General features: G+C 35.4%; 2 protein-coding genes and 1 non-coding gene across 6 annotated transcripts; all 3 read left to right on the forward strand.

Moving 5' to 3' along the window:
- Positions 1-1,395: 1,395 nt before the first annotated feature.
- LOC126968797 (A-kinase anchor protein 17A) lies at positions 1,396-12,654 on the forward strand. Of its 4 annotated transcripts, none has more exons than XM_050813907.1 (9): positions 1,396-1,547; positions 1,806-2,620; positions 2,741-2,948; positions 3,780-3,933; positions 5,790-5,945; positions 6,556-6,630; positions 9,294-9,447; positions 10,897-11,139; positions 12,414-12,654. In XM_050813907.1, exons 2-9 carry the CDS (start codon positions 1,854-1,856, stop codon positions 12,619-12,621), a joined length of 1,965 nt encoding a protein of 654 aa, XP_050669864.1. In that variant the 5' UTR covers positions 1,396-1,547; positions 1,806-1,853; the 3' UTR covers positions 12,622-12,654. The 4 variants fall into 4 exon arrangements, with proteins under 4 accessions (XP_050669864.1, XP_050669866.1, XP_050669865.1 ...); XM_050813909.1 differs by having other exon boundaries at positions 1,414-1,547; positions 1,906-2,620; XM_050813908.1 differs by having other exon boundaries at positions 1,423-1,547; positions 1,821-2,620.
- Trnaf-gaa (transfer RNA phenylalanine (anticodon GAA)) lies at positions 11,277-11,350 on the forward strand. The gene has a single exon. It is a non-coding gene; the product is annotated as a tRNA-Phe (tRNA).
- A 2,622-nt stretch (positions 12,655-15,276) lies between the features above and the next one.
- Positions 15,277-27,367, forward strand: LOC126968843 (kallikrein-1-like). Its single transcript, XM_050813995.1, has 8 exons — positions 15,277-15,400; positions 18,852-18,867; positions 20,837-20,975; positions 21,349-21,506; positions 22,688-22,777; positions 23,307-23,398; positions 26,293-26,374; positions 27,241-27,367. The coding sequence occupies exons 1-8, from the start codon at positions 15,356-15,358 to the stop codon at positions 27,336-27,338; spliced, it is 720 nt and encodes a 239-aa protein (XP_050669952.1). The 5' UTR covers positions 15,277-15,355; the 3' UTR covers positions 27,339-27,367.
- The last annotated feature ends 425 nt before the right edge of the window (positions 27,368-27,792 follow it).

A 27,792-nucleotide genomic window follows, 5' to 3' on the forward strand; every position in this document is an offset into this window, starting at 1 on the left:
CTATGTTGCGACATACATTAGCAGGGCGAGCACCAGAAACATCAGGCCATGTTGGCCCACAACCTGTTCTTGGGAAGGATATTGAAAACTCTTTGAAGATTTGGATCAAATAATGTTCCCGGGCAGGATTTCCAATAAATAAGAAGGGCTTATGTGACTCCGTTAAAATATTAGTTATTCAGGGCAATATAAAAACTACGTTTGTAGATAATCGTCCTTGGAGGTCATGGTTTGACGCATTTACCTTTCCGCATCGGACGTGCCCGCGGGCACTGGTAATTCAAAAAACAATGAGAGCGGCTGTGCCCCAAGGCACTCTTTTACCTCACCCAGTTTTCACCCTTATTAGGTGTACAAGATGGTTTATTTGCCTACGCAGTTATGAACGAGTGAAGTCCGATACACATTTCGATCCGTTACGATTCAAGGCCACCAATATTCGACGTCATAGCTTTACGGACATAGCACTTTTGTGTTCACTTGTTCCCGGGCGGCGCAGCGAGCGGTCGTTATCAAGACTTTGCATGAAGATTGTTCTTTGTGGAGATTTTGGCTTTATTTTATAATGAACATATAATGTTCATTACAAAAACATAAAAGGAAATAAATAAAACAAGTAATTAACATTGAAAATCAATATTTATTTTAAAATATACCTATTTTTACACTTATTGTCGAATGAAAAGTCTGTGTGAAATAAAAAAGAAAGACAATATAAATAATTAAACATGGTCTTATAGCTTGTTTCAATAGCTTTCAGTGACAGTCACTCAAATCACCCTAGTTAAGGAAAAAACTATGCGCGAGCGCTGAACGCTTGCCGATCTAAGGTGTACATCGAACGGCGGAGCGCGCCGATCCGGAAAGGTTTATACGCTACGGCATCCTGATTTAAGTTATAAACATGCAGACATATTAACAAGGCTCGTGCCATGATCACAGAAGAAAAAATCAGAACATGGTTCGATGAAGTCACAGCTTTGTTGGGACCTGAGAATTGCAAGATTCTAAAAGAACCAGAACGCGTGTGGAATTGCGATGAAACCAGAGCACCTAAAGGTGGTCTTGTTCTAGCACCAAAAGGTGAGCATGTGTACGACTTGTCCAAAAACAGTGATAAAGAGAATATCACTACATTATTTACAGTAAATGCTAATGGAGAAGTGGCTACGCCTCTAACCCTTTATAAATATAGACGCATGAGCATGGCAATCAAACATGTGTTCAAACCGCCCCGCGCCCGCATAAGTACAAGTCACAGAGTAATTTTAGTTACAGTTGAATTTTGAAAGTAGTAGTATCCCTAGAGTAAATATGTTTGATGAGTAGTTGAGTAGTATTATTTTACTCTTTGGTGGCAAACATTTGTTGTCAATACCTACCTACCTATATAAATTTATTAGTTATTTTCTTGTAATTTTAATTTTAATTTCTTCAAAGTTAAAGAGATTTATTTATTCGAATTATTAGATTGTATCGTATGCACTCGATCTGATTGAAGCCATTCATCTATTAATATTTTGCTCTTCCAATGGAAGTTGATTTTGGTATATTTTGGTCATTTAATTAAATTCACGAATTTGTTATTATTTTTACAAAGTAATTTATTTTAATTTTAAGTAATCACTGTTACATTTTAAGATTTTGAGTAAGTGTAGGGTTGTTAGATTTAAATGTTTGTTTCTTGTATATAATATTAGATCATGAGTATTCAGGTTTGTAGGGACACTTCAGACGCTGTGGCCTTATATTCGCCACAGCGTTTGTATCTAAAACCTTTCGCAAAAATAAACATTTCTATCCAGCTTCCCTCGCACAAGGTTCACGGCAAGTCTATTTCCAATTGGGAATTGATGGAAAAGTTGCGGAAAATGATCCAACCTGATAGTTTTTCATTGTTAAAAGTGTCAAAAAATAGTTCGGAAGTGATAAGATTTGAGGCAGAATTAGAGAATCGTCTTAAACTAGATCGGGTTCTTTCGCGGCTGGAGAACCGTGTAATACAACTTAATGATTATCCTGATCCGTTAAAAGTGCGTGTAAGTGAAGAGAAGTCAGAATTTCCAAGTCGACATTCTTGGGATTCATTTTTTCGCGATGCCACTGATATGGATGAAATGAAACCGGGAGAGAGGCCTGATACTATTCACATTATGAATCTTCCAATAGCCTGGTTCATTCATGAACAGGATAAGAATGACGAATCTCCTCCATCAGAAAGTATATTTAAGAAAGCATTTGAAAAGTATGGATCTATAAGACAAGTAGATGTACCTGCTTCTGATCCATTCCGTATGCAGATGAAAGACACAATGAGAGGCATCACAATACCTCCTCAAGATCAAGCCCTATTCTTTGAAGGCTATTTACAGTTCAGTGAATATGTCGGTTTTGTTAGATGCATGGATGCTTTAAGGGGAAAGAAAATACTGAGGAAGAATGATGACTTGTCTGAATGGTGCAAAATCAGAGTGGACTTTGATAAAACAAAACATATGACTGATGCATCTGTAAAGAGGAGGGCAATTGTTCGTGAGAGACTTGCTGCCAGACAGAGAGCAAAAGATGAAGAGGAAAAACAAGAAAAAGAAAGAATAGCCAAACAAGAAGCAAAAGAGAGGTAAGTTAAATTTTGATGTTGGTGTGAACGGTATGGAAGGATTGTTGAGATCAGTGCTCATAGATCTTGGAATCACTATATTAATTTTAGATAATGCATAATAACTTATATTTATTTTAGGCACAAGATTGAGAAGAGGGAAAGAGAGAAATTGGAGAAGATCCGTGAAAGAGAGGAAAAGAGAAAAAAGAAACAATTAGCCAAGTTGATGGAGAGAGATAATATTGATGTTAATAAGAGAATCTCTGAAGAACAAAAGAAGTTACTCAAAGTACAGAAGAAATTGCAAGCGATAAGATTAATTGAAGAGTTGTTTCAGAGAATAGAGGTTTGTTTGTTTTCATTTTTTTTATTAGATTCCATTAAGATAAAGTTAATTTTAAGGTTGATAATGGATACCAATGTACAACATAACAATACCTAACAATAACATAAAAAATTGACATATCATTTATTGTTCTGTTTTAGTTTGGTCAACTTATAAGTTTTAATTAAGTGTCTGATGGAATTTGTAGAATTGAAACAAATTTTTCAGGATCAAGGTCATTCAGAAACATTTGTTGATTATTATCCAATATTAGGCTCGAGTCTATTGAGAATTATGAAATTTGATATAGGGCCACTTAGAGATTTATAAATATGATTAGTTAGTATATTATCAGATATAATTATTCCCTGCATATTAACAATATTTTGCTGGTGTTTCCATTGACCTTAAACAACATAACACACTATTTTTCATGTCTAAACACCATAATATGTAAGATGAGCCCTTTCATTTACACAGTGGTTACAGATCCTATAAAAAACACACTAGCCAGTAGTGATTGTTTATGACCAGTTACAATATGATTTATTTATTATCAGACATTGGCTAACTCCAATTGTTTGCATTATAAACATATAAGTATTAGGAGTTTGTTGACTTAGGAGTTGGTGTTTGTTATAAGGTTTATGTTTAACATCATAGCATCCTCACAATCATGTTGAAAGTACGTACTTTTATTAAAATAAGATTTATACACACACATTAAATGCAAGAAACACCTGTGATAACATTGTGTAGGCAGAAAGGATGCCTGTTTGCCATCAATATTATTTGAAAAATAAAAGTATGAGTTGTAATTTATATCAATATTTATATCTTTTGTTAAATCAGTTACGTCCGGAACTACACCGCAATAGCACACGCGATGTGCGGTACTACGAAGGGAGCGAGCGAGCAGCGCGCGCTCGAATCGTGGACAGATACAAGCGCCAACAGGAAAAGATACTGGAAGAGCAGCAGGAGCAACTGTCACACATATTAGATGGTTTGTTTGTTATGAGATTAAGTCACAGAGCCGACACTCCAGCTGTTTTTAACCAATATTTCAAATTCAGTTAACAGTACATTCACAATGTGATTCTAATGTACATTCCATACACCTGTATAGAGTGTATTGAATAATCTCTCAACCCTTGATAATCATGATCACTAACTGACACACTGATGTTGCTAACACATTATGATCCTTCGTTGGTCGAAATAAAGAATTTATTATTATTATATAATCTGTTGTATAACTAATGTGACACTGAAGAGAAGGAGTAATTGTAGTGAGACACTGTATTGTGACAAAGATGGGATGCAGTTCTCACAAATGTTGCTATGACACATTCACAAAAGTTTGATTTAAAAGAATTACTTTAGTATTTTTGTTTAATTTCTTCAGTTCTATCTTTTTTTTATATATTACTAGCTGACCCAGCAAACGTTGTATTTCCGATATTAAAATCGCGATACAAAAGTAACTGTTGATCGTAGATGGGTGAAAATTTGAAATTGTATGTATTTTTTATGCTGACTCACCAAAAAATAAAAAAATAAAATTTTTCGTGTGGACCACCCTTAACATTTAGGGGTATGAAAAATAGATGTTTGCCGATTCTCAGACCTACTCAATATGCTCACAAAATTTCATGAGAATCGGTCAAGCCGTTTCGGAGGAGTACGGGAACGAACATTGTGACACGAGAAATTTATATATAAGATAATGTAAAATATAACTATCTGCAATCAGTAGATACTATAAGCAAGTGGTATAAGGGGATAAGATGTGCAGAGGCTCTTTTCCACCGAGAAGGACTCTTTCATTTAGGTTTCTCTATTCATATTCAGTTGAAAGAAGACATGCTCTTTTATGTCGTTGTGGCCGGTAAGATACAAGGAGCTCATGAGCAAGCTTGTTCAGGTGGACTTATAAACGAGTTTTATATTTCTTGCTTGAACAGAGGAATCTTTGCGTACTGGTGGACCTCATCGTTGGTTATGAACCATGGCGCTATTATGATACTTTTCAGGATTGCGTTTTGAGACCTTTGGAGTATCTCAATATTGGAGTGCATTGCTGTACCCTAAAGCTGGATTTCATAAGTCCAGATTAGCATGATGGCTACTTTGTATACTAGGAGTTTGTTCTCCAGAGATACTGGGGAGTTCCCACCAATAAGCCAGTACAAGCTTCTGAATTTGAAATTCATTTCGTCTCGCTTAGCTGTGATGTGATTTCTCCAAGTTCGTTGACGGTCCAGGAATCTTGGGATGGATTCACAAGTATTTAACTGCTACCACTTGTGCAAGAGGTTCACAGGCTAGGGTAACTGAAGGACATTTGGTTTGTCTGAGGTCGGATTCGGTTCTCATCATCATTTCAGCCGGAAGACGTCCACTGCTGGACAAAGGCCTCCCCCGAATATCGCCATGACGATCGGTCCTGAGCTGCCCTCATCCATCCTACTCCGGCGATCTTTACCAGATCGTTGGTCCATGTTGTGGGGGGCCTACTAACACTACGCCTTCCAGTACATGGTCGCCATTGGAGGACCTTACTGCCCCAACGGCCATCTGTCGCCGAGCTATGTGCCCTGCCCACTGCCACTTCAGTTTCGCAATCATTTGGGCTATGTCAGTGACTTTGGTTCTCCTATGGATCTCCTCATTTCTTATTCGATCTCGCAGGGAAACTCCGAGCATAGCCCTCTCCATTGCCCGCTAAGCAACAGCGAGCTTCCCCATAAGGCCCTTCCTCATAAGATTCGGTTCTATCTGTACAAATTTAAAATACATTATGTCACCTTTGAAATCAAGATTATACAATTAAAATATATGGATATCTCCTAATTTCAGGTCGTATAATAATCCGTTCCGCTTTGGAGACGAAGCAGCCTAAACGTGACTCGTCTGCCAGCTCGATATCGTCAGATGACCGTAATGAGAAGAGAGTCAAAACAGAGAAGCATGCCTCACCCGAACGGGAACGGGAACATGAATACAAACATCCAGGTAACATTACAAATCAAATCAAAATCAATTTATTCAGGAAGTGACACTAATGAATGTCAAAAGTTTTCTGTTCTTTTTACTATTACCAACACTTTGGAAAAGGTTAAGATTTAATGGGAAGATGTAACAAGAAACTAATTGCCAAATACAGTATATAAAATGAAGCAACAAAAATACTCAAATATCAAATGCAAATCCAATTTACATCAGTAAGTTAAAACAGAAAGAGCAATTGAGTACCAACAGTAGATGCATCAATCCACACACAAGATAGATAAATATGTTTGTAAATATACTTGCCCGCCCTGCATCTAAGGATGCCATAAGTCTGTTTGAATACATAAGTCTAATTTGTTGAACACTTTAGATATAACTTGCTTTTCGTTTTATTAAGTTTTTTTTGGTTAGTTAAGTTAAGAATTTTGTTTTTCTTTTGTCTTTTTAATGTACTTAGATTATACTGGGGCTGACATGTACATACATATAAAAGCCCCTCAATCGCCTGTTTGACCTAAATGTGTAACTGTTGTCCAAAGTATGGCCCGGCCCATAAGGAACATTAAGTACACCCATACACATAGCTATTAATATTATCCGTTTTTGCTTTCAGGCGTGTATAGCGTACCCAATCCATACAGCTACGGGTTTCCGTTCCCGCCGACGCCGCACGGCTTCTACCCTCAAAGTATGAGTATCTTAAATGATCTTTATATATATACTAGCTGACCCAGCAAACGTTGTATTGCCGATATTAAAATCGCGATACAAAAGTAACTGTTGATCGTAGATTGGTGAAAATTTGAAGTTGTATTTTTTAATGCTGACTCATAAACAAACAAATTTAAAAAAAAAAATAAAAAAAAATAAAAAAAAAAATCGTGTGGACCACTCTTAACATTTAGGGGGATGAAAAATAGACGTTGCCCGATTCTCAGACCTACCCAATATGCACTCAAAATTTCATGAGAATCGGTCAAGCCGTTTCGGAGGAGTTCGGTCCCGCACACCGTGACACGAGAATATTATATATTAGATTTCTTGTGTGCGTGTGTATGTCACTGAACTCCTCCTAAACGGCTGGACCGATTTTGATGATTTTTTGTGTGTTCCAGTGAATTTGAGAATGGTTTAGATTCTCAATTCCGTCCATATAATACAATTCTCCTGCTCATGTGTATGTAAGTGAAATCCTCCTAACGGCTGGACCGAATTTTCAAATTGTGTATACAGGACAACGTCTGTCGGTTCCACTAGTATACATATATAAATGCATCTAATGTTCGTTTGTGCTGTAACACCAATCGTAAGGTATTTTGTTTCTTTACTGATTGGATTATCGTGATGTTTCCATGGTTGAAATTTAGTCACTGCTTTTTATAGAGATTTCTTAAGTTTCCCGATGTTGGTGTGTTGTCAAGAGCAAACAATGTCTTTTACAACTGACCATAACTTGTAAGTGAGGTGGGCTAGATGAGGGCTAGTAATAAGCTATATAATTTGAAATTCTCCAAGCTACAGCCAGTCTGGAGTCCTTGAGGCACATAAAATTTTCCAGAATCTTGCGCAAAATGAAAAAAATATGGATATTATACTTTTAATAAAAGTGAAGCACATACTACCGGTGTTTTATGAGTGAAATTATGATTTGAACGAAATCTGTCAATGAATTGCAAATTTCGTGGTATTACTATTTCCACATTGTTTCTTATTTATTTTCTTAATAGAAAATGTGTCCGGTAATATATATATTTTTTGGTTATTTTAAAATAACGGGTTAAATATAAAAATTGGTGTTTGTTGTTTGTGAGTCAGATAGGAATTTTTCTTTTATTACTTTTGAAGTGGTTTAAAGAACTTTGTGTTTCAATAACAACTTCAAATCTTTTAAAATAACATACTTTTTAAACATTTAAAATGCATGTAATTGTCACTGTATTTTTACATTAAGTGTAAAAATTGTATTTATATACCTTTGCTGGATCACGTTATCAGACGGACATCACAACAGTTATAATTAATTACTACATTTTAACCGGCTTTTTAAATATTTTTTTAATCTATAATGGAATGCTAAGGTAAAAATGATTCCTTTGAAGTACCATCACTTCAATACTACTGAACAAATTGGGATGGTACTGCGACTATTCGACGCACAATTTTTAGTACTATCTTTTTTTGGACTGTTTTATTTCAATGGAATATTATATTGAATATAATAATAATATTGACACACTTTTTACACAAATTATCTTGCCCAAGTTAAGCATATATTGCCTGTGTTATGGGTTACGAGATAACGATATATTTAATACAATATACTTACTTAAACATACATAAATACATTTAAACATCCATGACTCGGAAACAAACATCCATATTCATCATATAAATGAATATGAACCATAGGTAATCTCCTTTAGCAATCGATAAATAATAATAATATATTTATTTGCAAAAACATAGTACACAATGGTGTTAAAATATTATAATAATGAGCTTTTATATGTTTTGTTTACACTATTCCTAGCATGGAAATATTTAACTTAATACAATTAATATCAGAATTTCTCATCCATGAATTCCTAAACACTATAAAAATTATAATCGTTTAGTCAAGTGTATAGCTTATTCTTACATAATTTAGAATTTAAATTATTAATGCTACTCGGTAACTTATTATAAACAAAAACACAATTACACACTCAACTTTTATTATTTAGTAATTTTGGAAAACTCATGTAGAACCAGTATACCAGTATGATATATAACCCATATAACCAGTATAACATAATATAACATAATAACCAGTATACCCATATACCCATATAAGGAGCATAGTGTTCACATGATTATATATTAGACTGACCAGTTCCAGTCTCGTGCCGGAGTTTGGCGAGTCAACATCTCCTGAGGATGCCTCGTGTAGAGGCGAAACCCGTGTCGAATTGTTAAAAGACAAATATTCGCGACATTAACACTTAAGAAATTGGATAATGGACGTAGTTCCTAAAAAACGTTCCAAGCCACAGACATCACATTTTAAGGAATTCATGTTTAAAGTTTAATAAATATATTATAAGTATATAAGTGTATTTCATACATGTGGGTTGGGCTTCTATCTAATGTGGTTCAGAAGGGCTGTACTTTTTTTGTCAGTCCGTTAATATGAATCACGTGACTAGTTTTGTGTTCTTAACTCAATTTCGACATGATTGTGGTTTAGAACGTTTGTCTAGATATGTTTTGTATTGTCTAGTTCGTCTAATTATGGATTTCTGAAAAGTATCGCCTGCTTCAATATTTTTTTATTTGACATGATTATAATCTGCATGCTACCGTATGTGTTAGCGTCGCTGTACTATCCGGTGCGCGGCGCGTACTTCTCGTCCCCCGCGCCCCACAACTACGGGCCCCGGCGAGGGCCTCGGGGCCGGGGCCTCCGAGGTCGCGGGCCCCGCTTGCCGCACTTCGAGGGGCCCTCCGCCACGCAACATTACTACCAGTCAGTATATTATCCTGTTGTTATGAAGCTAGTATTATGTAAATCTATAATAATATAAATGTTGCCGACATAGACCAAATGATCGCGAAACTGAAGTTGCAGTGGGCAGGGCACATAGTTCGATGGACAGATGGCCGTCGGGGCAGTTAAGTCCTCGAAAGGCGACCACGTACCGGAAGACGCAGTGTTGGTAGGCCCCCACAAGATGGACCAACGATCTGGTCAAGATCGCCGGAATACGTTGGATGAGGACAGCGCAGGAGCGATCGTCGTGGACATCTTTGGGGAGGCCTTTGTCTAGCAGTGGACGACTCGTGGCTGATGATAATGATTATGATATGTATTTACATACTTACATACATTTTTTAATATTGCGATTGTTTACTTTTACTTACATCTTTTAAATCTAAATTTTGTATAATATGTATTTTATTTCCACAATCATTTTAGCCTAGGAGGAATCGGCGTATGAGTACCGAAAACTATTTCACCTCAAATTATTTTATGCGATCTTCTCGAAATTGCCCTACTGATAAACGTTTATTACTACGTTAAATATATCATATTATGGAATATGGTCTGCTGGACTCTTCTAGTCTATTACGCGTGATGAATCCTAACTGTGTTTCCACTAGATTAGCTCTGACCAGAAAGAAGCGCAGAAGTTCCCAGGGGTTTCTACTAAATTATCTCGTTATTCCGAGGATTTGCTTGCATTGAGAAGCCACATTAACATATTCCAGGATTAGGTGGAACATTGATTTTTTCGGCGCTCAAACATTCTTCACATAGTCCCGTTATCGCCTAGTCATTACTGTGAGATTAATTCTACTTGTGGTCAAAGAGATAATATTACACTACGATGATTTGATTTACACTGGTACTACTGAATTTTCTTTTATTTGTACTGCTGTTAAACTTGTTATGCCTATTACTCGGTTTATTCGAGAAAGTAAATCTTTTGGCAGGTGATTAATATGCTTTTACAACATTATCGTGTTGTGTGTAACAAATGTGTTACAAAATTGAAAAGAAATGGTAAAGTAACGTGTTTATTGGTAAAAGTTTAACTAATAAATATATAATATTGCCCTAATTGCATTACAATCTAGCCTTAACGTAGACTAATAAGTAATTCTACTTTAACTTAAACTGCTAGTTTAAACTAAGATTGTGTCCATTAACACATTTTTTAATGTCTCTATTAAGGGGAAGTCACTATGTTCATGTGTCTTTGAATGATGCCTTTTTGAATGAATGACTTCTGGGAATGGAGCGACCGCTGTCAGGAATAAACTCTGTTGTAATGAATTGAATGAAATTCTTTAAAAAAAAGAAGTGAAATTTTATAAAGAAGAGTTAGATATTGTGACTTTAAATCATCGATATAAAAATCCAACAGTAATTAAGAATATTTGACTACTGTTCTCTTGTTGGATAATATCATAGATATTTCAAGAAGCTGAACGAAGCGGAGAACCGAGTAGAGAGGAGAATAGAAAATGAGGAACGGTCGCGGTCACGATCGCGGTCAAGGTCGAGGCGGAGGTCATACTCGCGGTCACGGTCGCGGCGGCGGTCATACTCACGGTCACGATCCCGCAGCCGCCGCTCCAGAAGTCGCCGCCGCTCCAGGAGTCGCCGCTCCAGGAGCAGGAGCAGACGATCACGGTCACGGAGTAGAAAGTCCAGGTACGAAAACTTAGTAACTTAATATTTAAAGAAATGTAATGTAATATCCAGTCAATCAATGATGGTCATAAATGGTGATGAAGCCACAACCTGAGAGTTAAACAAAGCATACAAGATTTTATGACGATACGTCCCTCGAACGGTTAGCTCAGTTGGTTAGAGCACTGGCACGAAACGCCGGAGGTCGTGGGTTCGAGTCCCACATCGTTCATAAAATTTTGTTTTCAAATGTGTATTAATCCTAGAAGAGAGGGTTATCACTTATATTATTATTAGATAATTATGGATTTCAAATTCAACAAAATAAAATTATTGTGAGTGTTGATAAAATTCACAATTATAGTTATAAATCTTGGCCAAATTGACCTCGCGCCCCATGGCCCCTTCTCACTCATCCCGCCACAAATAATTCCGATTCCTATATTTTACTTCTTAATAATTTACCTACATAGGTATTTCTATGTTGTAAGTTCATACTCACTAAGTTGGTGAGTTTATGTTCATTTTTTAGCCAGAATTTTTGAAATATTTAATACGTAATTCTTAACTATTGTCCATTTCCCAACCTTTTCTTTAAATTTATAACTATTGTTGTTTATTATTAGCGGCTGTCTCATACTTAGTCCAGGTTCATTTTAACCTCATTCAGATCCGGCCACATATGGAGTATTCCTGTCTGGCGCACCCCAGTATCAGCTCGATTTGTAGAAAACCCAATGCTCTGAGAACGATTGGATCACTTTAGTTGCGTAGAGACGTCGTTCATAGTGTGTATTCTACCGCATTTATCACTGGGAGTGTTCCGAAGAGCTGTTTCACCTGATTCCTCCTCCGAATTCCGCACCTTCGCACGACAGGCCACAAATTATGATATCATCCCTACCATCTGTGCGGTTTTCAAGGAGCTTTCTTCCACGTACTACAAAGCTGTGGAATGAGCTTCCTTGTTCTGTGTTTACGGGACGATACGACATGGGTACCTTAAAAAAAACACGTACACCTTCCTTAAAGAACGGCAACGCTACTGTAATTCCTCTGGAGTTGCATGAGAATGTGGGCGGCGGTGATTACTTAACACCAGGTGACCCGTATGGTCGTTTGTCCTCCTTTTCCATAAAAAAATAATAATAACCTAATCGTGCTGTATCTTATGTTTATATTATATTACAGCCCATGCTATTCAGTTCTAATATAACAATCTACTGGTGTAAATGCTTTTAAAAATCGGTCGTATAGTTAAAATATAAAAATTCAAATTCTTTACCTTTTTACAGATCTCGTCACAGCCGTTCACGATCCAGGCGGAACAGTTCGAAGCGACGTTCCAGGACTCGATCCAAAACACGCTCAAAGTCCAAGCATCGAACTCCTGAACCCAAGAGTATTGATCGTCAGCTTGTGTCGCCGACAGACAAAGTGCGCTCCAGAAGATCTAAGAGCTGGTCTATGCCTAAAGAGGGAGAGACAAGGAGATCCTTTTAGATTTAAGAGTAATAAAGTTTATTATTTACTATATTTTTGGGTTTTACTTGGTGTATGTAATCCTACGTGTCACCTGATGGTAAGTGATCACCTCCCACACTAATGATGAGAGCAATGTGGCTGGAACTGCACTTTCCACGCGCTAAAGAAGTTGCTAAGAATTTGAATCTTTTAGTAATAATAAGCAGGTCCACCATAAGGTTTTTATGGAACGGAAGGAGAAACGAGTGTAGGGGTCACCTGATGGTAAGTGGTTGATTTGGCTCGCGGTCATCTATATTTTATATTAGAGGGGGCAAACGGGCAAGAGGCTCACGTGATGGAGAGCTGTGAGGCAACCGCCTATGGACATCTATCAAGAGACGCATTGCCGCCTTTTAAGGGAATATGCACATTTCTTGAAGGTCCCTAAGCCGTATTGGTTTTGAAAAAGAACAACTGGTATTTGATTCAACAAAGTGGATGTTCCAAAAATTTCTTGCAATACGCGCGGTTGTGTTATGCCAGACGTTAACATGACGCGGGTGGAATTTAGCATTTTGACGTGATGACCGGTGATTGTTATTTTTTTTATTTTCTTATTCATATTCGTTGGCTAGTTTAATGTAGGTACTTATTTTACATAATATGTTTTAGCGATGGAATCACGTCATTGAATGGTATACATATAATTATACAATAAGTAGTATGACCTCTCAAAGAATGTCATTTTTCCGGGTTTAAGCAAGTTCGATGCTTATGAAAGTACTTTTCTTTAATATCTGTTAATACAGTTACCGGTGGATCAGACTGACGTAGTTTTAACTTCTAACGTTACGTAATGTAACGTAGTTAACGCAAAAAAAGAATAGTTGTACTTTATCTAGTAAAAATATTCCATTTTCTCTATTAATTTTAATTTAATTATTATGTAACCTATTATGATTGACAAGTCGTAAACAGTCAGCCACCATATACCCACGCATTAGCCCTTTAGGATTTTGAATATTAAACGGCTAGCTTACGCACACATTGTCAAATTAAAATTGGGTACGTTTAATTTTAATAGTAATTTGCTATCCGTGAGCACCTATTTAATTGGCTATTTGTCACTATTAGACATTTATTTAAAACTAGCTGACCCGACATACCTGGTTCTGTACATAATAAATATTAAAAAAACTACGTTCAGAAAAACCGACTTCAAAAACCCAAAAGTAAAATAAATTGCTTTCTGAACGACGGGGTACACATCAAAGGAAAAACAAAATTGTTGTTTTTAATTAATTCTGAGCATCTTCATATTTATTCAAACCTTCATATTTATTTAAACCTTCTCTGGACTTCCACAAATAATTCAAGACCAAAATCAGCAAAATCGGTCCAGCCGTTCTCGAGTTTTGGCGCGACTCACGAACAGCAATTCATTTTTGTATATAAAGATTATTGTACGCTGTTGGTATTTTTCGGGCTGTTATACGTAATATATATACAAGCACTAGACTTATATTCTAAAATGTTTAATTAAATTAGGTCTAACCAAGGACTACCGTCTAACTGTAACTTACATCAAGATTTTTTTGCCCATAAACATAAATGGGGCTTACCTTATAATCGAGGATATTGAAAAATTATTTAAATATTCTTCTTTCATTGTATTTTCGTTTGAGCTGATGGTCTGGTTACCAATGCTCTAAATAAATAATACCTACGAACTATAATCTAAGTCTATGCCCCTGACGTACTTGTCTGGCTTCTTCAACTGGCATTAAAACTAGCCCTTTTTAATACATCTCCGACCTGATCGTGATAAATAGGCCCAGCTCGACCTGTTCCAACATCCACACTAACTGTGTAATGTACTGCAGTCAATGTACTTTTAAATACATCCTCTCTGCATGACCTAACCACTCCTACAGTTCCTTATCAAAAACTGTCACCACATCTATATAAAATAATAATCATTGTAAAACCTTTACCGCCTTAGAAAAAAACAAAAAAAAACAATTAGACATTTTGCTTACCATTGCTTTTTTCGGATGCATAATATTTCCCGCGTTTATTTGCAAGGCTGCTTGATATTCTGAAAACTTCAGAATCTTAGATCAGAATTATTATCATTGTATTGACAGTGTCGTCAGCGATATACGGCCCTTTTCAATAACCTATCTATCCTTAGTTTAACTTAGTAGAGGTAGACAAATGAATCCTTTTACGCTTACTCACATTTGAATAACATATCGATTTAAAGCATTGGACCATAACTATGGATAGATAAAGATCTTGTCATTAAACGGTGACAGCAATTGTATCCTTAACTAGAGATACGTTATTGAATACGGCCGATAGTCAACATTTTGCATATTCTTGGCTTATTCTCAGGTTAAAGTTTATAGCAGGTTTATTTTACGGTAATTAATTAGGTACCTAATCTGCCAATGCAAATTTCAATTTTAATTTTTTTTTTAATATAATAATATTATGGGTTCATTATTCATGTACTAACCATTTATGGAAAAAATATATTTAGTCTGAATTAAATTTATTTTATTTATTTTAAAACTTGTTGTACCTGAGTAGATTTAACATCGATCGCATATCTATTATCAATATTTATCAAGGATTAAAATTAATGAAGTTTGTAATCTAAATAATTATGCATCACCGTGTCCGCGATACATTGATAACAATGTATTAATTACATTATCTGTGATTGAATATAGCTTAGTAGTCCACTATTGTAACAACACTCAACATGAAAGTAGCTCTTGCTTTGATTTTCATTTTCGCTGCTGTGCAGGTGAGCTTTTTCAAGATTTAATAAAAAGTAATAGGTGTCGGTAGGGAGTGAGGACTTTGAGCGGTGTCTCAAATGCGAAGAAGTAAAAAATAGGGTTTCATTTGCGGAGAGCGCGAGAAGATATTGTGGACAGACCGCAACCAATATCTCCATAACGGTTAGACTGATTGTAATGTAATTTTCATGCAATCTGTACATAAGCCCAATGAGGAAAGCTTCGGTGCGATCGAATCAACAGTTTTGGCATTTTGGCTAAGTACGATGTTGGATATAGGTAATAATATATCCCCAAAATTAACAACTTTAGTTAACCAAAGCCAAATATTTTTATTCGAGTTCGTTCAAACGTTTTTTAGACTTTAGCCGCATTTTTTTCATCAACACCAGTTTTCCAGGTTTGGTTGAGAATAATAATTGGCAAAAATCTCATAAATTGCTCTTTTAAAAATCATATTTATAACAAAATACAAGTTAACGGGACTACTTATTACTACCTACTTCTAATATTCTATTGTTGGATAAGATATTCTGTAGTCCTTATTATCCATAGGTAAATACACATTACTGCAAAGTGATCCTATAGGTTGTAAAATGTGTAGATATCTTATATCTTTAAAGAAGCAATTCTTGTATATTATATATAATCTTAATCTCGGAAACGGCTCCAACGACTTTCATAAAATGTAGTATACATGGCTTCGGGGTCGATAATTTGATCTAGCTAGGTTTCAATTTTAAAAAATGTAGTTTTATCCGTATTTTAAAGAGAAACAGCTACACTAACATTAGAATACAAAAGTAAATTTCGCCACTATATACAAGACTATAATAGCTCAGATAGGACATTGGATGATCCGGAAAGTAGAAGACCCCGGTTCGAATCCAGATGTCCTCCTATTAGTTTTTTTTGTTCAAGTTTTGTACATTCTTAAAAATCCGAGCAAGGTTCGCTCGTCCGGATGTAGGCTGTAGAATGATCAAAACAATGTCATGTATCAAATAATAGGGATAGAATTAATAGATTGAAATGAAAGTGAGATTGTGCTGTTTTACTGAACACAAACATCTTCATTGTTGCTGATTGTACCAACTTAATTGTATATCACTAGCATCTAATTACGTTTTCGAAGTCGCTAACTAGTTCTTATTACCCTAAGCTCATGGTCGGATTTGGTACCGCCGGACCATCGGACGGTGCGGTGGGTGCCCAGTACCAATTGGTCCGGACAATAATAATAATAATATTCTGCGATGGGCAATACGATTAACTTTCGAATATGGTCCGCTACCAGACCGCGTCCAATGGTCTTTATTTTTTTAATTTATTTCATGGGACGAGACGAGCAGGACGTGCAATTTTCAATGCAGTGCCGCACAAGATTCTTGAAAAACCCAAAAATTCTGAGTGGTTCTACAAATGCGCTGGTCACCTTGAGACATAAGATGTTAAGTCTCATTGCCCAGTAATTTCACTAGCTACGGCGCCCTTCAGACCGAAGCACAATAATGCTTGCACATTACTGCTTTACGGCGGAAATAGGCGCCGTTATGGTACCCATAATCTAGCCGGCATCCTGTGCGAAGGAGCCTCCCTGGTAACCTAGTGCATAAATTCAAATGTGCAGCTTATCAATGTTTAAATGTAATATCTGTTTACTATTCCTGCATTAGTTTGGATGTTAAGAAAAGAATAATGACGGAACTAGGTAGATTTTTGTTAAACAAATTTACAAATTAAAATATTACGTACTATTATTACATATGATGATATAAACATTTGTGTATCTGAAATGTTAATCCAGTGATTAACGCCTTGTTTTAATTACAATATTATCTTAATACCATTTGATAGTGAAAAATAATCCCTATAAATCTAATCATATCAAACCTAATTTCAAGAAGCTGTTTTTCAAAACCACCAAGTAGCAAAAGATATATGTGTGACACTTAACAACTAAGGTTTTATTTTTTATTAAATTACTAGCTGACCCGACAGACGTTGTTCTGTATATAATAAATACAATTATGTTTTTATATGAATTTGTCAATAATATATCATAACATCAAAAATTACTTCGTAAAAAAAATGCAGCCTGCTGTCGTAATGAAATTGTTTCACAGCAGAACTGTCAAACCGTGCGTCAATAAAATCTCTCATAGAAATTTTGTATGGACACATCAAAGGAAAAACAAATTTGTTGTTTTTATTTAATTTAGCAGCATTTTCCTATTTATTCACCTTTTAAACCTACCCTGGACTTCCACAAATAATTCAAGTTCAATAACGAACAGCAATTCATTTGTATATATATATATAGATTTGATGAAAGATATATACGGCCTTACAAATAAAGTTATACTTGAGAATAAACAAAGAATATGCAAAATTTTTACTATATCGCGGACAACGCTGTCAATACAATGATAATTCTGAAGCTGTCCGAACGTCAAGCAGCCTTGCTTCATAAACGCGGGAAACATTATACGTCCGAATAATCCAATCTCTATTTGAAAGAAGTATACAAAAAGACTTCAAAAACTGAAAAGTATCAAATAACTAAAAATGTAATATAATACACCTCTTATGTAAACCTTTACCTTTAATATTAATAACATACCTACTATTATTTATATGCGCTACCTATTGATAGGTTTTTAAGTCGGTGCCAAGCCCTAAACAAAATAAAACTTAATATTATATACTTAATTCTTAGTATAATTATTAAGGTTGTCTGGCTACGCGTGTCTGTCCGCTTCGGTTGTTTTGTTCTAGCGAAGTTATCCTGCTCAAAGTCACGCGTGGCGAGTGTAGGTACCTACGATTACCTTTGGCTTGGCACCAACTTAAAGCTATCAATATGTAGCACATACAAATAAAAGTATGTTATTAATATTAAAGGTAAAGGTTTGCATAAGAAGTGTATTATATTATATTTTTAGTTAGGTATTTGATACTTTTCAGTTTTTGAAGTCGGTTTTTTTAAACGTAGTTTTTTTACTTTTTAGTCTCAGTAAATAATAATAATATATCATCAATCTGAATGAAAAGTCCTAAAAAGCCATACACGAAAAACAACAATATCATCCAGGTAGACAAGAATTTTCATAATATGAAAACTACTGGGCCAAACTATATAAAAATTTTATGGGACTAAATGGCGTTCCGTATCGAACTAAAGAATTACGTAAATCGGATGTTAAATCCCCGAGTAATCGTACATACATAAAAAAATACCGATCGAATTGAGAACCTCATCCTTTTTGAAGTCGGTTAAAAAGAATGTCTATTTGTAAAAAAATTGCATATTCTTGGCTGATTATCAGGTATAATTTTATACCCACTTTATTTGTCAGGCCGTATATGTTTTCCTCACTGATCCTTGTGTTTATTTCCTTCTAATATCTTGTTTTTAATTGTAAAATACAAATAATATAAACTGTTTCTTTTCAGAGCCGCAGTGTGCAACGTGAGTATAAAATTTAATAACGGTTGCAAACTTTGAAAAATAGTGAAACAGTTAAGAATCATTGGTAGCCATTTTATTTTGACAAAACTAAGACGGAAGATAAGTATAATTCCTATATCTGAGTATAATTGTTTTTTTTGTCACCAACTTAAGTTCTCGTGAACTTTACGCGTTGGAACAGGGGATGCAACCTTGTCACACTCACTACTTTGAAGTGTATGCCGCCTGGATCTAACACTTCGATACAATATGTTCTGGGTTGTATTAGTATTATTATTATCTTACATTTATACTTCTAGATAGACTGTGACAGTTGTGAAAACGTCGAAAACAAATTTAGGTTGACAGTTAACCTCTACTTTGATCATGCCTGCATTGACCACAAGCGCAAAGTAACATACAATGATACAAATGGCGAGTGTAAGACGTAGCTTGTCACGCACATTAAAATAATAAACCTAGCCTGTTTTTATCGGTTGTCTAGTAGCAAGAGGCTCTATCTAGACGTATAAATTATTAAAGATTATTTACATCAATCGAACTCGTTAACGTTTCTTTGATATTGATATATAAATAAAATAAACGTAAAGTTTCTAACTCTCGCAGCGTACTTCAAATTTTGTAAATGTTAATTTTGTATAGAATTGTATCTACTCTAGCCATAAATGCTGAAACAATGAAAAACAAATTTTTCTATTTCAAATAAAATTTATTACTTTTACAGTGTGTTAGTTTAATACATAAATATATAAAAACAATTTAAAATATAAAAAGCTTATTCGAAGTGATTGAAGCTTTTGCGAAGAAGTGCCATGCAACGCATGAACAACAGCACGAGTGATCATTTAACATCAGGTGACCGAACGTTTGTTGGTCCTCCTATTCCAGTCATTTTATTACACTTTAAAACTTTAAATAGAATTAGGTATGCACTGCTATTTCATAAATCAACTTATTCAACTTTTACCAACACTAAAGACATAAACAAGAAAAAAAAATAAACACAATGTCAAAAATCAGACGAAAATAATCCCTTAATTATCGTGTAAGTTCTTTCCATTCAAAACTTAACACATAAATTGTAAGTCTCCTCACTCCCCGCTACCAATAGGATTGGTACAAATTTAAATATTTTTATTCAAAATAGTATTTAAAATCACTTAATGAACGTCAAAAACTCCATTCCAAATAAGTTGTGTGCCTAAGACTTGAGAAGAACGGACGCTAGAAACTCAGCGGGCTTTTTTTTAATTTAGTTACAATTCATGTAGTAAATAAAGAATAAAATTTCACAAACACTCAATAAATCCATAATTTTAGTCGAGGTTTTTGAAAAGTTTAAAATGTAATAATCCTGTTATCTTTCAGTTCAAATAAACTGACTAAGTACTTACTAACGATCTTGTATGATTGTTGGTACTGAAAACAAGCCATGTAGAGTTACAATAATTATGAAATTAAATAAAAATGGGGAATTACACTGTTTATTTATTTATATATTTGGGCAACTAACAAATTACACTCTTTACATGCTTAAACTTAAAATATAATAATAATATTGATAAGAGTTAATTCACTTATAAGCTACCACAGCATTCATAATTTTTACTACGCCTATAGGACAGTAATTTTAACAATTTGATTTAAATAAACTAAAATCTAAAAATATTGTAATATATAATTTAAAATAAAAATGAAAATATGAAAACCGGGTTTCTAAGTCACATGTGTAAATTAAGTATTTTCTTTTTATATTGAGCAAGCGGAATGAATAAATCAATGCTTTGCTATTTGGCCAGTGAGTTAATTAGTTGGCCTGTTTTTTACACATACATTTTAATTTCTCTCCGTTAGATTGATGCACTATAATTTCTACTTAGACACTTTTGATCCATTGTGCGTGATATGTTCAGTCATCACAAACTCTGACCAAAAGCGAAAAAGCCTTCATCCAGGTTAATAATTATAGCGTTAGAGGAGGGCACCAGTGCTCCGTGGCTGGTCCATCTCCGCTTCGCTCGCTCCACCGGCGGCGGGCTGCTGGAGTCATGTGTCGGAGTGCTCATCAATCAGAGCTGGGTCGCCACCACCGGTAGCTGCGGTCGCGAGTAAGCTATGCATTCAAACAAATTGCCATGTTTTCAATTAAACCCACACTTCTAGGATTAATACACAAATAAAATTTTGAAACAAAATTTTATGAACGATGCGTAGCCACAACCTGAGAGTTGTTGTTAGTCCAGTTGGCAGAGCACTCGCACTGAACGCCAGAGGTCGTGGCTTCGAGTCCCGCATCGTTCATAAAATGTTGTTTTCAAATTCTATTTAAGGCCGATGCTCAGTTTGTGCTGTAATCCAATACGAGCTGGAGTGCTGATGTTCAACATCTGCCTGGGTAACTATTGGAGTGCCAGTAAACACTAAAATGTAAAAAGAAAGAAACCCATTAAAAAAATTACAATATCATTTGTTTCACAACAGTGTGACCTTCGTTTGGATCCGCTACAACGCTCAGCGGGTGATCCAACCCGAGCTGATCTCCGAGACGTCCCAGGTGCGAGTCCACCCGGCATACAACCCACAGACTGGAGAGAACGACATCGCTCTCATAAGCCTCAACAGAGTCATCCCTCTCTCAGGTCTGTATTAATGTGCTTTCCCTTTACTATGATTCAAATTAACCCACCAAACAGAAGGTCACTGCCACCAGTGTCATATTAGTGGGCTTTATTAGTTAATTAATTTTAACTCAATAAAAATATAAATATTCTTCCTTCTAGGCCTGGTACAATTTTATTTTAAAAATACTATTTAAAACTTCGATAAAATCTGACCTCTTTGACCGTTGCGATATTGGGCCGTGGATGACCGTACAAAAGCGCGCACATTGTGCATTATGGGTGTTATTTTATACCGTTTTTCAGTTTCAATAACTGTTCTGTCTGTGAGGAAAAGTACGAAACCATTTTTAGGTATTGTCATATGTGTAAGCAATACAGGAAGTTACTCAAGTCACCCGCTAGAGAGAGGAATGGTTGGGTCCGGTAATGAAGTAGAGTGGCATCCCTCTCCTGCATACGCTATCTGTGGTTTTACAGTTACCTTCCACTGCAAATCGGTACTCGTATTAAGATGTGTCACTTCACGAAATTACTAGGATTTTTGTCAGGACTTTTCAAATTACTAAATGGTAACTAGTCGGGAGTCAGATGTTACCTGAATTATTCCAGCGTTTTTCCAACTTTTAAAGCCCCAAAAGTCTTCTGGAGGTCCCCATAGTTATATTATAACATTTTTTACTCCTCAGGGATCTATATAAATTAAATCAAATCAAAATCACTTTATTCATGTAGAAAATGTCAATTTTTTTTTTTCTTTTTGAAGCTACCGCTACTTCGTAAAGGGCTGAGCTAATGAGAAGAAGTATCAAGAAACTCATTGCCACTCTTTAAAATCAAGATTTACATTTTCATTGTTTTACAAATCATTTCAATTACAATATAGATAATAATATTATGTAAAGTGATGCAACAAACATACTCAAACGTCAAATAGTCAATGCCTTACACGAGTACCTAAGTCAAAAAGGTAAATGTAAATAAATACAAAACAAAAGTTATTGAGTACAGTAGCTGCATCATTCACACACACCGTAAATAAAAGTATTCTGTGAGCATTTTATAAGGGATTATATATAAAAAATATATCATATAGTAAGCACAATCACATCGAGAGAGGAGTTTTAAGCTTCAGTGGTATTACCAGCTCTAGCTCCATCATCGTAATAATATTAATTAGTATAATATAATTAAACTTACAGACACTATTGCAGTAGCTTCTCTAGCAGACGAAGCCGCAGATGTACCCGAGACATCGACCCTGTGCGGTTATGGTGAAAACGCTGACGGAGGTAATATTGATATGTTTCTGCTAATCTGCTATTAAACTTATAATACAAATTACTAAAGTGTGTAAATACGGATGTAGGACGTATACTATTAAAAAAGAGGAATGGCATATTAGTTTCGTATTGATAACCAGATATGCTTGCAAATATGCTTGCGTTCATAATAGGTCTTTTAAAGCATTCCCGTCTTGTAGTCACTCCACGGGTTCCAGTGCATAACAGCAATGTGACTACGAGTAAATTTTTTCCTCGTCGTAAAACTGCGGGTTTTAGTACACCCCGAATCAGTGATGTTTTAATTTCTATTTTAAGCAACTCGACATTCTCGATAGTTTAGATAACGAATGAATATACGGAATTTTGGCTCCCAGAACTTTTATGTTACAAACTGATGTGAACATGAGTCGGGAATGGTCGTTGATACCTTAAAATAGTGATGTTTATACATCCTTCTATGCCTTTGACAGCATGTTACAAAATAATGTAAGGGAATATTTTTAGATGGTATATTAGGGGTAAAATAATTATACAGGTCCTGGTGATGAGTTGAGCTGCTTCGCCGTGTCGTTGGAAGCTGACGGTGATATCATCGTAGCCAGCAGCGAAGATGGTGCAGCAACTGGGGTAAATTGTGTTATATATACATCTACTTAGTTCACATTGTCTATCAACAATGAGGCCTAATTTAAGCGACATGTACCAAAGTCGAAGTGGAAAATAATATTAGTGTTAAATCTTCAAGTGTTAAATAGCGGCGTTCTATTCTATTCTATTCTTCCTACTGTGGCTTCTGTGGAAGATATACCACAGATTTGCCAGAATCACGTTAGATTAGACTACCAAGCTTTGAGTATGTGTCTTCTAAGTTTAACGGTAATAATTGGTGTTCAGATTACATAAAGTTTAATTTTCTAATAATATCTGAAACAAATAATATACATGCTTGTAAGACTATAAACGACATACACAAATAGAAATACTTAAATAATTAATTAATATAAGTACTAAATAATATTTACAACTTAATCTTATTTATTTTAATATATTTACACAAAATATTTACAAAAAGAGCGTAAACTAGGGAGAGGAGACATTTAACGGAGGTTGGACGGGGGACTTCAGCGGGTATATAATTGTGCAGAGAAGATTGCATTAAGGGACAACTAAAGAATAAATGATCCATGTTTCCCTCATCAAGGCCACAATCACATAGAGAATAATCCCTAATTCTAAGTTTAGCTAGAAAGACTGGAGTGCAGGCATGGTTTTAACGTAAGCGGCATATAGTTGAGATTATTGTTTTATTATGAATCCTACATTTTGAGAACCAAGGTTTTTGAGGAATTTCTGGTTGGAGTTCTCCATAAAATTTACCTTTTAAAGTTATGGAAACTTGTCAAATGTGTGACCAACTCTCATATATCTTGGGTTTCAGGGTAGAGCACTTATAAAATGTTAAACTCGCGTCATCACACACGTGTCATGTGTGTAGGTAGAAATGAAAACTAGCACATTAACATTGTGCATTTTTGAATATTTGGGAATGGTTAGGGAATAATTTCGCACGAATTGCTGTATCACGTTATCACTATAAAAGTACTAGCATTTATGTGGTGAAATACAATATTCATTTATTTCGCTATCATAAATAAAAATGCAAATTTTTATAACATAAAAAAAATTATACTCTACAACTATTACAATTATTTTATATTAAATAGTTTATCTCTCAGAAAAATCAAGTTTCATCCATAATTTCAACAACTGTTTTACGAATTTTCGATCAGGTCACGTGTCCTGATAATGTAACCGGGTAGTAGTCAAAAATGATATAAATCCTATCAAGAAGCCCGCGTCTGTGAGCTATCCCGATAATAATAAATAGAAAAATAAGATATGTTCACTTTACAAGTGGTAGAAGTCAAACCTTCAACCTCGCTTCATTGTGTGTCTTCTACCGCATTTATCACGGGGAGTGTTCCGAAGAGCTGTTCAACCTGATTCCTGCCGCCGAATTTCACCTTCGCACGACACGCCACAAGTTACGATATCATCCCCACCATCTGGATGTGTGGCGGTCCTCCACAGTGCGGTTTTCAAGGAGCTTTCTTCCTCGTACCACGAAGCTGTGGAATGAGCTTCCTTGTGCGGTGTTTCCGGGACGATACGACATTCAAGAAAAGCGCGTACACCTTCCTTAAAGGCCGGCAACGCTCTTGTGATTCCTCTGGTGTTGCAGGAGAGTGTGGGCGGCGGTGATCACTTAACACCAGGTGACCCGTACGCTCGTTTGTCCTCCTATTCCATAAAAAAAAAAAATATTTTTGCTTCAACATAATGAGACGAATGTAAAATTAATCATAATAATTTTGTAAAAATCATATTAGTGATAAAAAGTTTGATAATTATTTCTATTTTATTCGTATATACATACATTTTCAATGATAAAAAAGGCTTATGGTAACTACAGTACGTAATAAAAACTTGGGTCTTAATACGGTTAATATATCTTTGGAATACTGCGTCAATTATTGTTTTTGATCTTGTTGTTGATACAGTGCGAGTGCCGCACATTTTCAAATTAAATTTGGCGTCCTAAAACTCAATCAACGGAATCGCTGTATCCGATGCAAAATTTACATTATATCGCCACATATCTTATTTTAATAAAAAACATTAAATACCCATATATTCTCAATACAAATAATTCAGTCAATAAGATTCATTACATAGGTATTCTGACAATGAGCGGGTGCGAGTGCTTAAATTATAATATGGCAAAACAACGCTGGCTGGGTCAGCCTCTAAACTGCATATGAGGTCCTGGTACATGTTGCTATGATGACACATGATTTCAACCGCTATGAAAGACATTACTGTCAGTGCTACCATATTTTTGCTCTCCTGGTGTCCATGTAGTAAAACGTCGTGCGCATGACAGAATATATTCAGGTATAGTTACTCGCATCATACATAAGACAATCTCTACTTCCACTATGTTCGCCTGGTACTAAAACACTGTATAATGCTTTTATCTTATGCACTTATCGTCTCGCTTTTTCGTTTCTTCGAGTATCAAATCAAAACGATTCTAAGGAAGTTTTACTTAAAAAAGAAACAGATTTTCTTTGGTAGGCTTTTAAGTATCGTAATGAATACTTTTTTGAACCGATTCAAGCCTGAAATTTCGGAAGCAGAACAAAGTATTCATCACCATAGATATCCCGTGACTGTTAATATTTGTTTCACCTTAATACGTATTCAAAATAAATAATTATAGAGGCATAATTACGTAATTTTTGATGTAGTATGATATCTCGGGATGATTTTTACTGCTGTGTACTGCGTATTGCCTTAATATTCCAACTGTGCATATCTGTCCCACTTTGTATCCGACAACACAACTATTGCTTTTACCTTGCGAGTACGCTATCCTACCTAGAAAGGCGTTACACAGAAATAGATTAAACATTTATCGAACTCGTAGCCATAGTACTAATGATCCGTGTATTGCACAGTATGATCTGGGATCTCCACTGGTGGACAATGACGCACTTCTGGGCATCCTGGTACGCGCTGGTGACAACGACAATGCTGGAGGTAACACGTCTTTCTATCTCTAACCCTTGTGCGTAGTAACAGGGATTTAAGCTTTTCATAATTATTAACTGCCGTTCCCAATATAATATCTACAGATAGAAATAAAATACTACCTTCTACTGTCAGTAATTAGCTGTCAATAATCTGAAGCTGGTCCAATATACCCGATAAGTCATTCTTCTCGCCTCATATTGGGACGCGTGAATTGCAATTTCTATACAAACTTCTATCGCTGGTAAGCTATACGTCATCCCATGACAGACAGCGTGTATGGATAAGGTGAGTTACCGTCGGTAAGTTTATTGGGACAGAAAAGTTAACGATAGTTACGATTTTTATCTCAAGTAGGCTACAACCGGAGATAGACTGAATATTGGGAACGGCCGTTAGTCGTCAGTATGCAACCTACGATTAGTGATTTTTAAAGTATCTATGTTGACGTGATGGCATTATACATTACTAAATCGACGGTCTTTTCCGCTCCTTTCTATGCACAAGCTGGGCTGTTTCTAGATTAGGATCAGATGGAATTATTCAAAGCACGTTGGTCCATACACAAGTTGGGCTGTTTCTAGATTGTGATCACATGGAATCATTCAAAGCACGTTGTCCCATCCCTAGAGGCTTTCAACGCTCTTGTGATGCAAGTAAGCGGCGACCTGCTAGTTATTAAGACTGTTAATAGATGGCGCATTTTGCAAAAAATTGATAATTGCATTTTAGAAATGTTTAATATTAAGTTTGCCTATATTCTATATCTTATCACTATCAGTATTTAATATTATGATGAATGGGTCAATTTTAATAACGAAAGACACAAATATAATATTATATGTCGTTTATACATAATGATTTATAAATTGCAGTTTTCCTGAAGACAGCGCAGTTCGCTGAATGGATCGAGGAGGTAACGGCTGCCGAGCCCGCCATTGACTTCCACGAAGTGCAAGTTGCTGAATTTTAAATCATTTTAAATAAATATATTTAGAATTATGTTAAGAGTTTTATTCAAATCAGCACTTTGGATAGCCGGTTGTGAATCAAAAACCAAATTATAAAGCTATGTTATGTTATTCGTAATTAAGCTGTCCTGACTTTTTTTTATTATTACATCTGTAAGCAGCTATCTCTCTTTCGTTGCACTACCTCTGCTACAAATTTAATCCCGCCTTGAGTTACTTGAAAAATTTACAGTGATGTTCCCAAACAAATTACAAAAATTAATTATAACATTAAATACTTTGGTTTAGCGACAATTTATGTCAGCAGCTCCATCGAAGTCTTATTCCGCACATCAAAGAAAAAGGAAACAATATTAATGTCATAATTCATTATTGCGGTAACAGGGGAGTAGTAGACATAGCCATGTATGAATGAATGGATAAATGTAGCCATGAATGAAATAATGTAGCCATGAA

This window comes from Leptidea sinapis, chromosome 16 (genome assembly GCF_905404315.1).
Source record: "Leptidea sinapis chromosome 16, ilLepSina1.1, whole genome shotgun sequence".
NCBI classification, from domain to species: Eukaryota; Metazoa; Arthropoda; class Insecta; order Lepidoptera; family Pieridae; genus Leptidea; species Leptidea sinapis.

Bases quoted from the DNA above. Each gene is read 5' to 3' on its own strand.
- LOC126968797 (XM_050813906.1), top strand. From the start codon at position 1,704: ATGAGTATTCAGGTTTGTAGGGACACTTCAGACGCTGTGGCCTTATAT. The intron at 2,621-2,740 runs GTAAGTTAAATT...TATTTATTTTAG, and splicing joins AAACAAGAAGCAAAAGAGAG to GCACAAGATTGAGAAGAGGG. The intron at 11,140-12,413 runs GTACGAAAACTT...ACCTTTTTACAG, and splicing joins TCACGGAGTAGAAAGTCCAG to ATCTCGTCACAGCCGTTCAC.
- LOC126968843 (XM_050813995.1), top strand. From the start codon at position 15,356: ATGAAAGTAGCTCTTGCTTTGATTTTCATTTTCGCTGCTGTGCAG. The intron at 22,778-23,306 runs GTAATATTGATA...ATAATTATACAG, and splicing joins TGGTGAAAACGCTGACGGAG to GTCCTGGTGATGAGTTGAGC. The intron at 26,375-27,240 runs GTAACACGTCTT...TATAAATTGCAG, and splicing joins TGACAACGACAATGCTGGAG to TTTTCCTGAAGACAGCGCAG.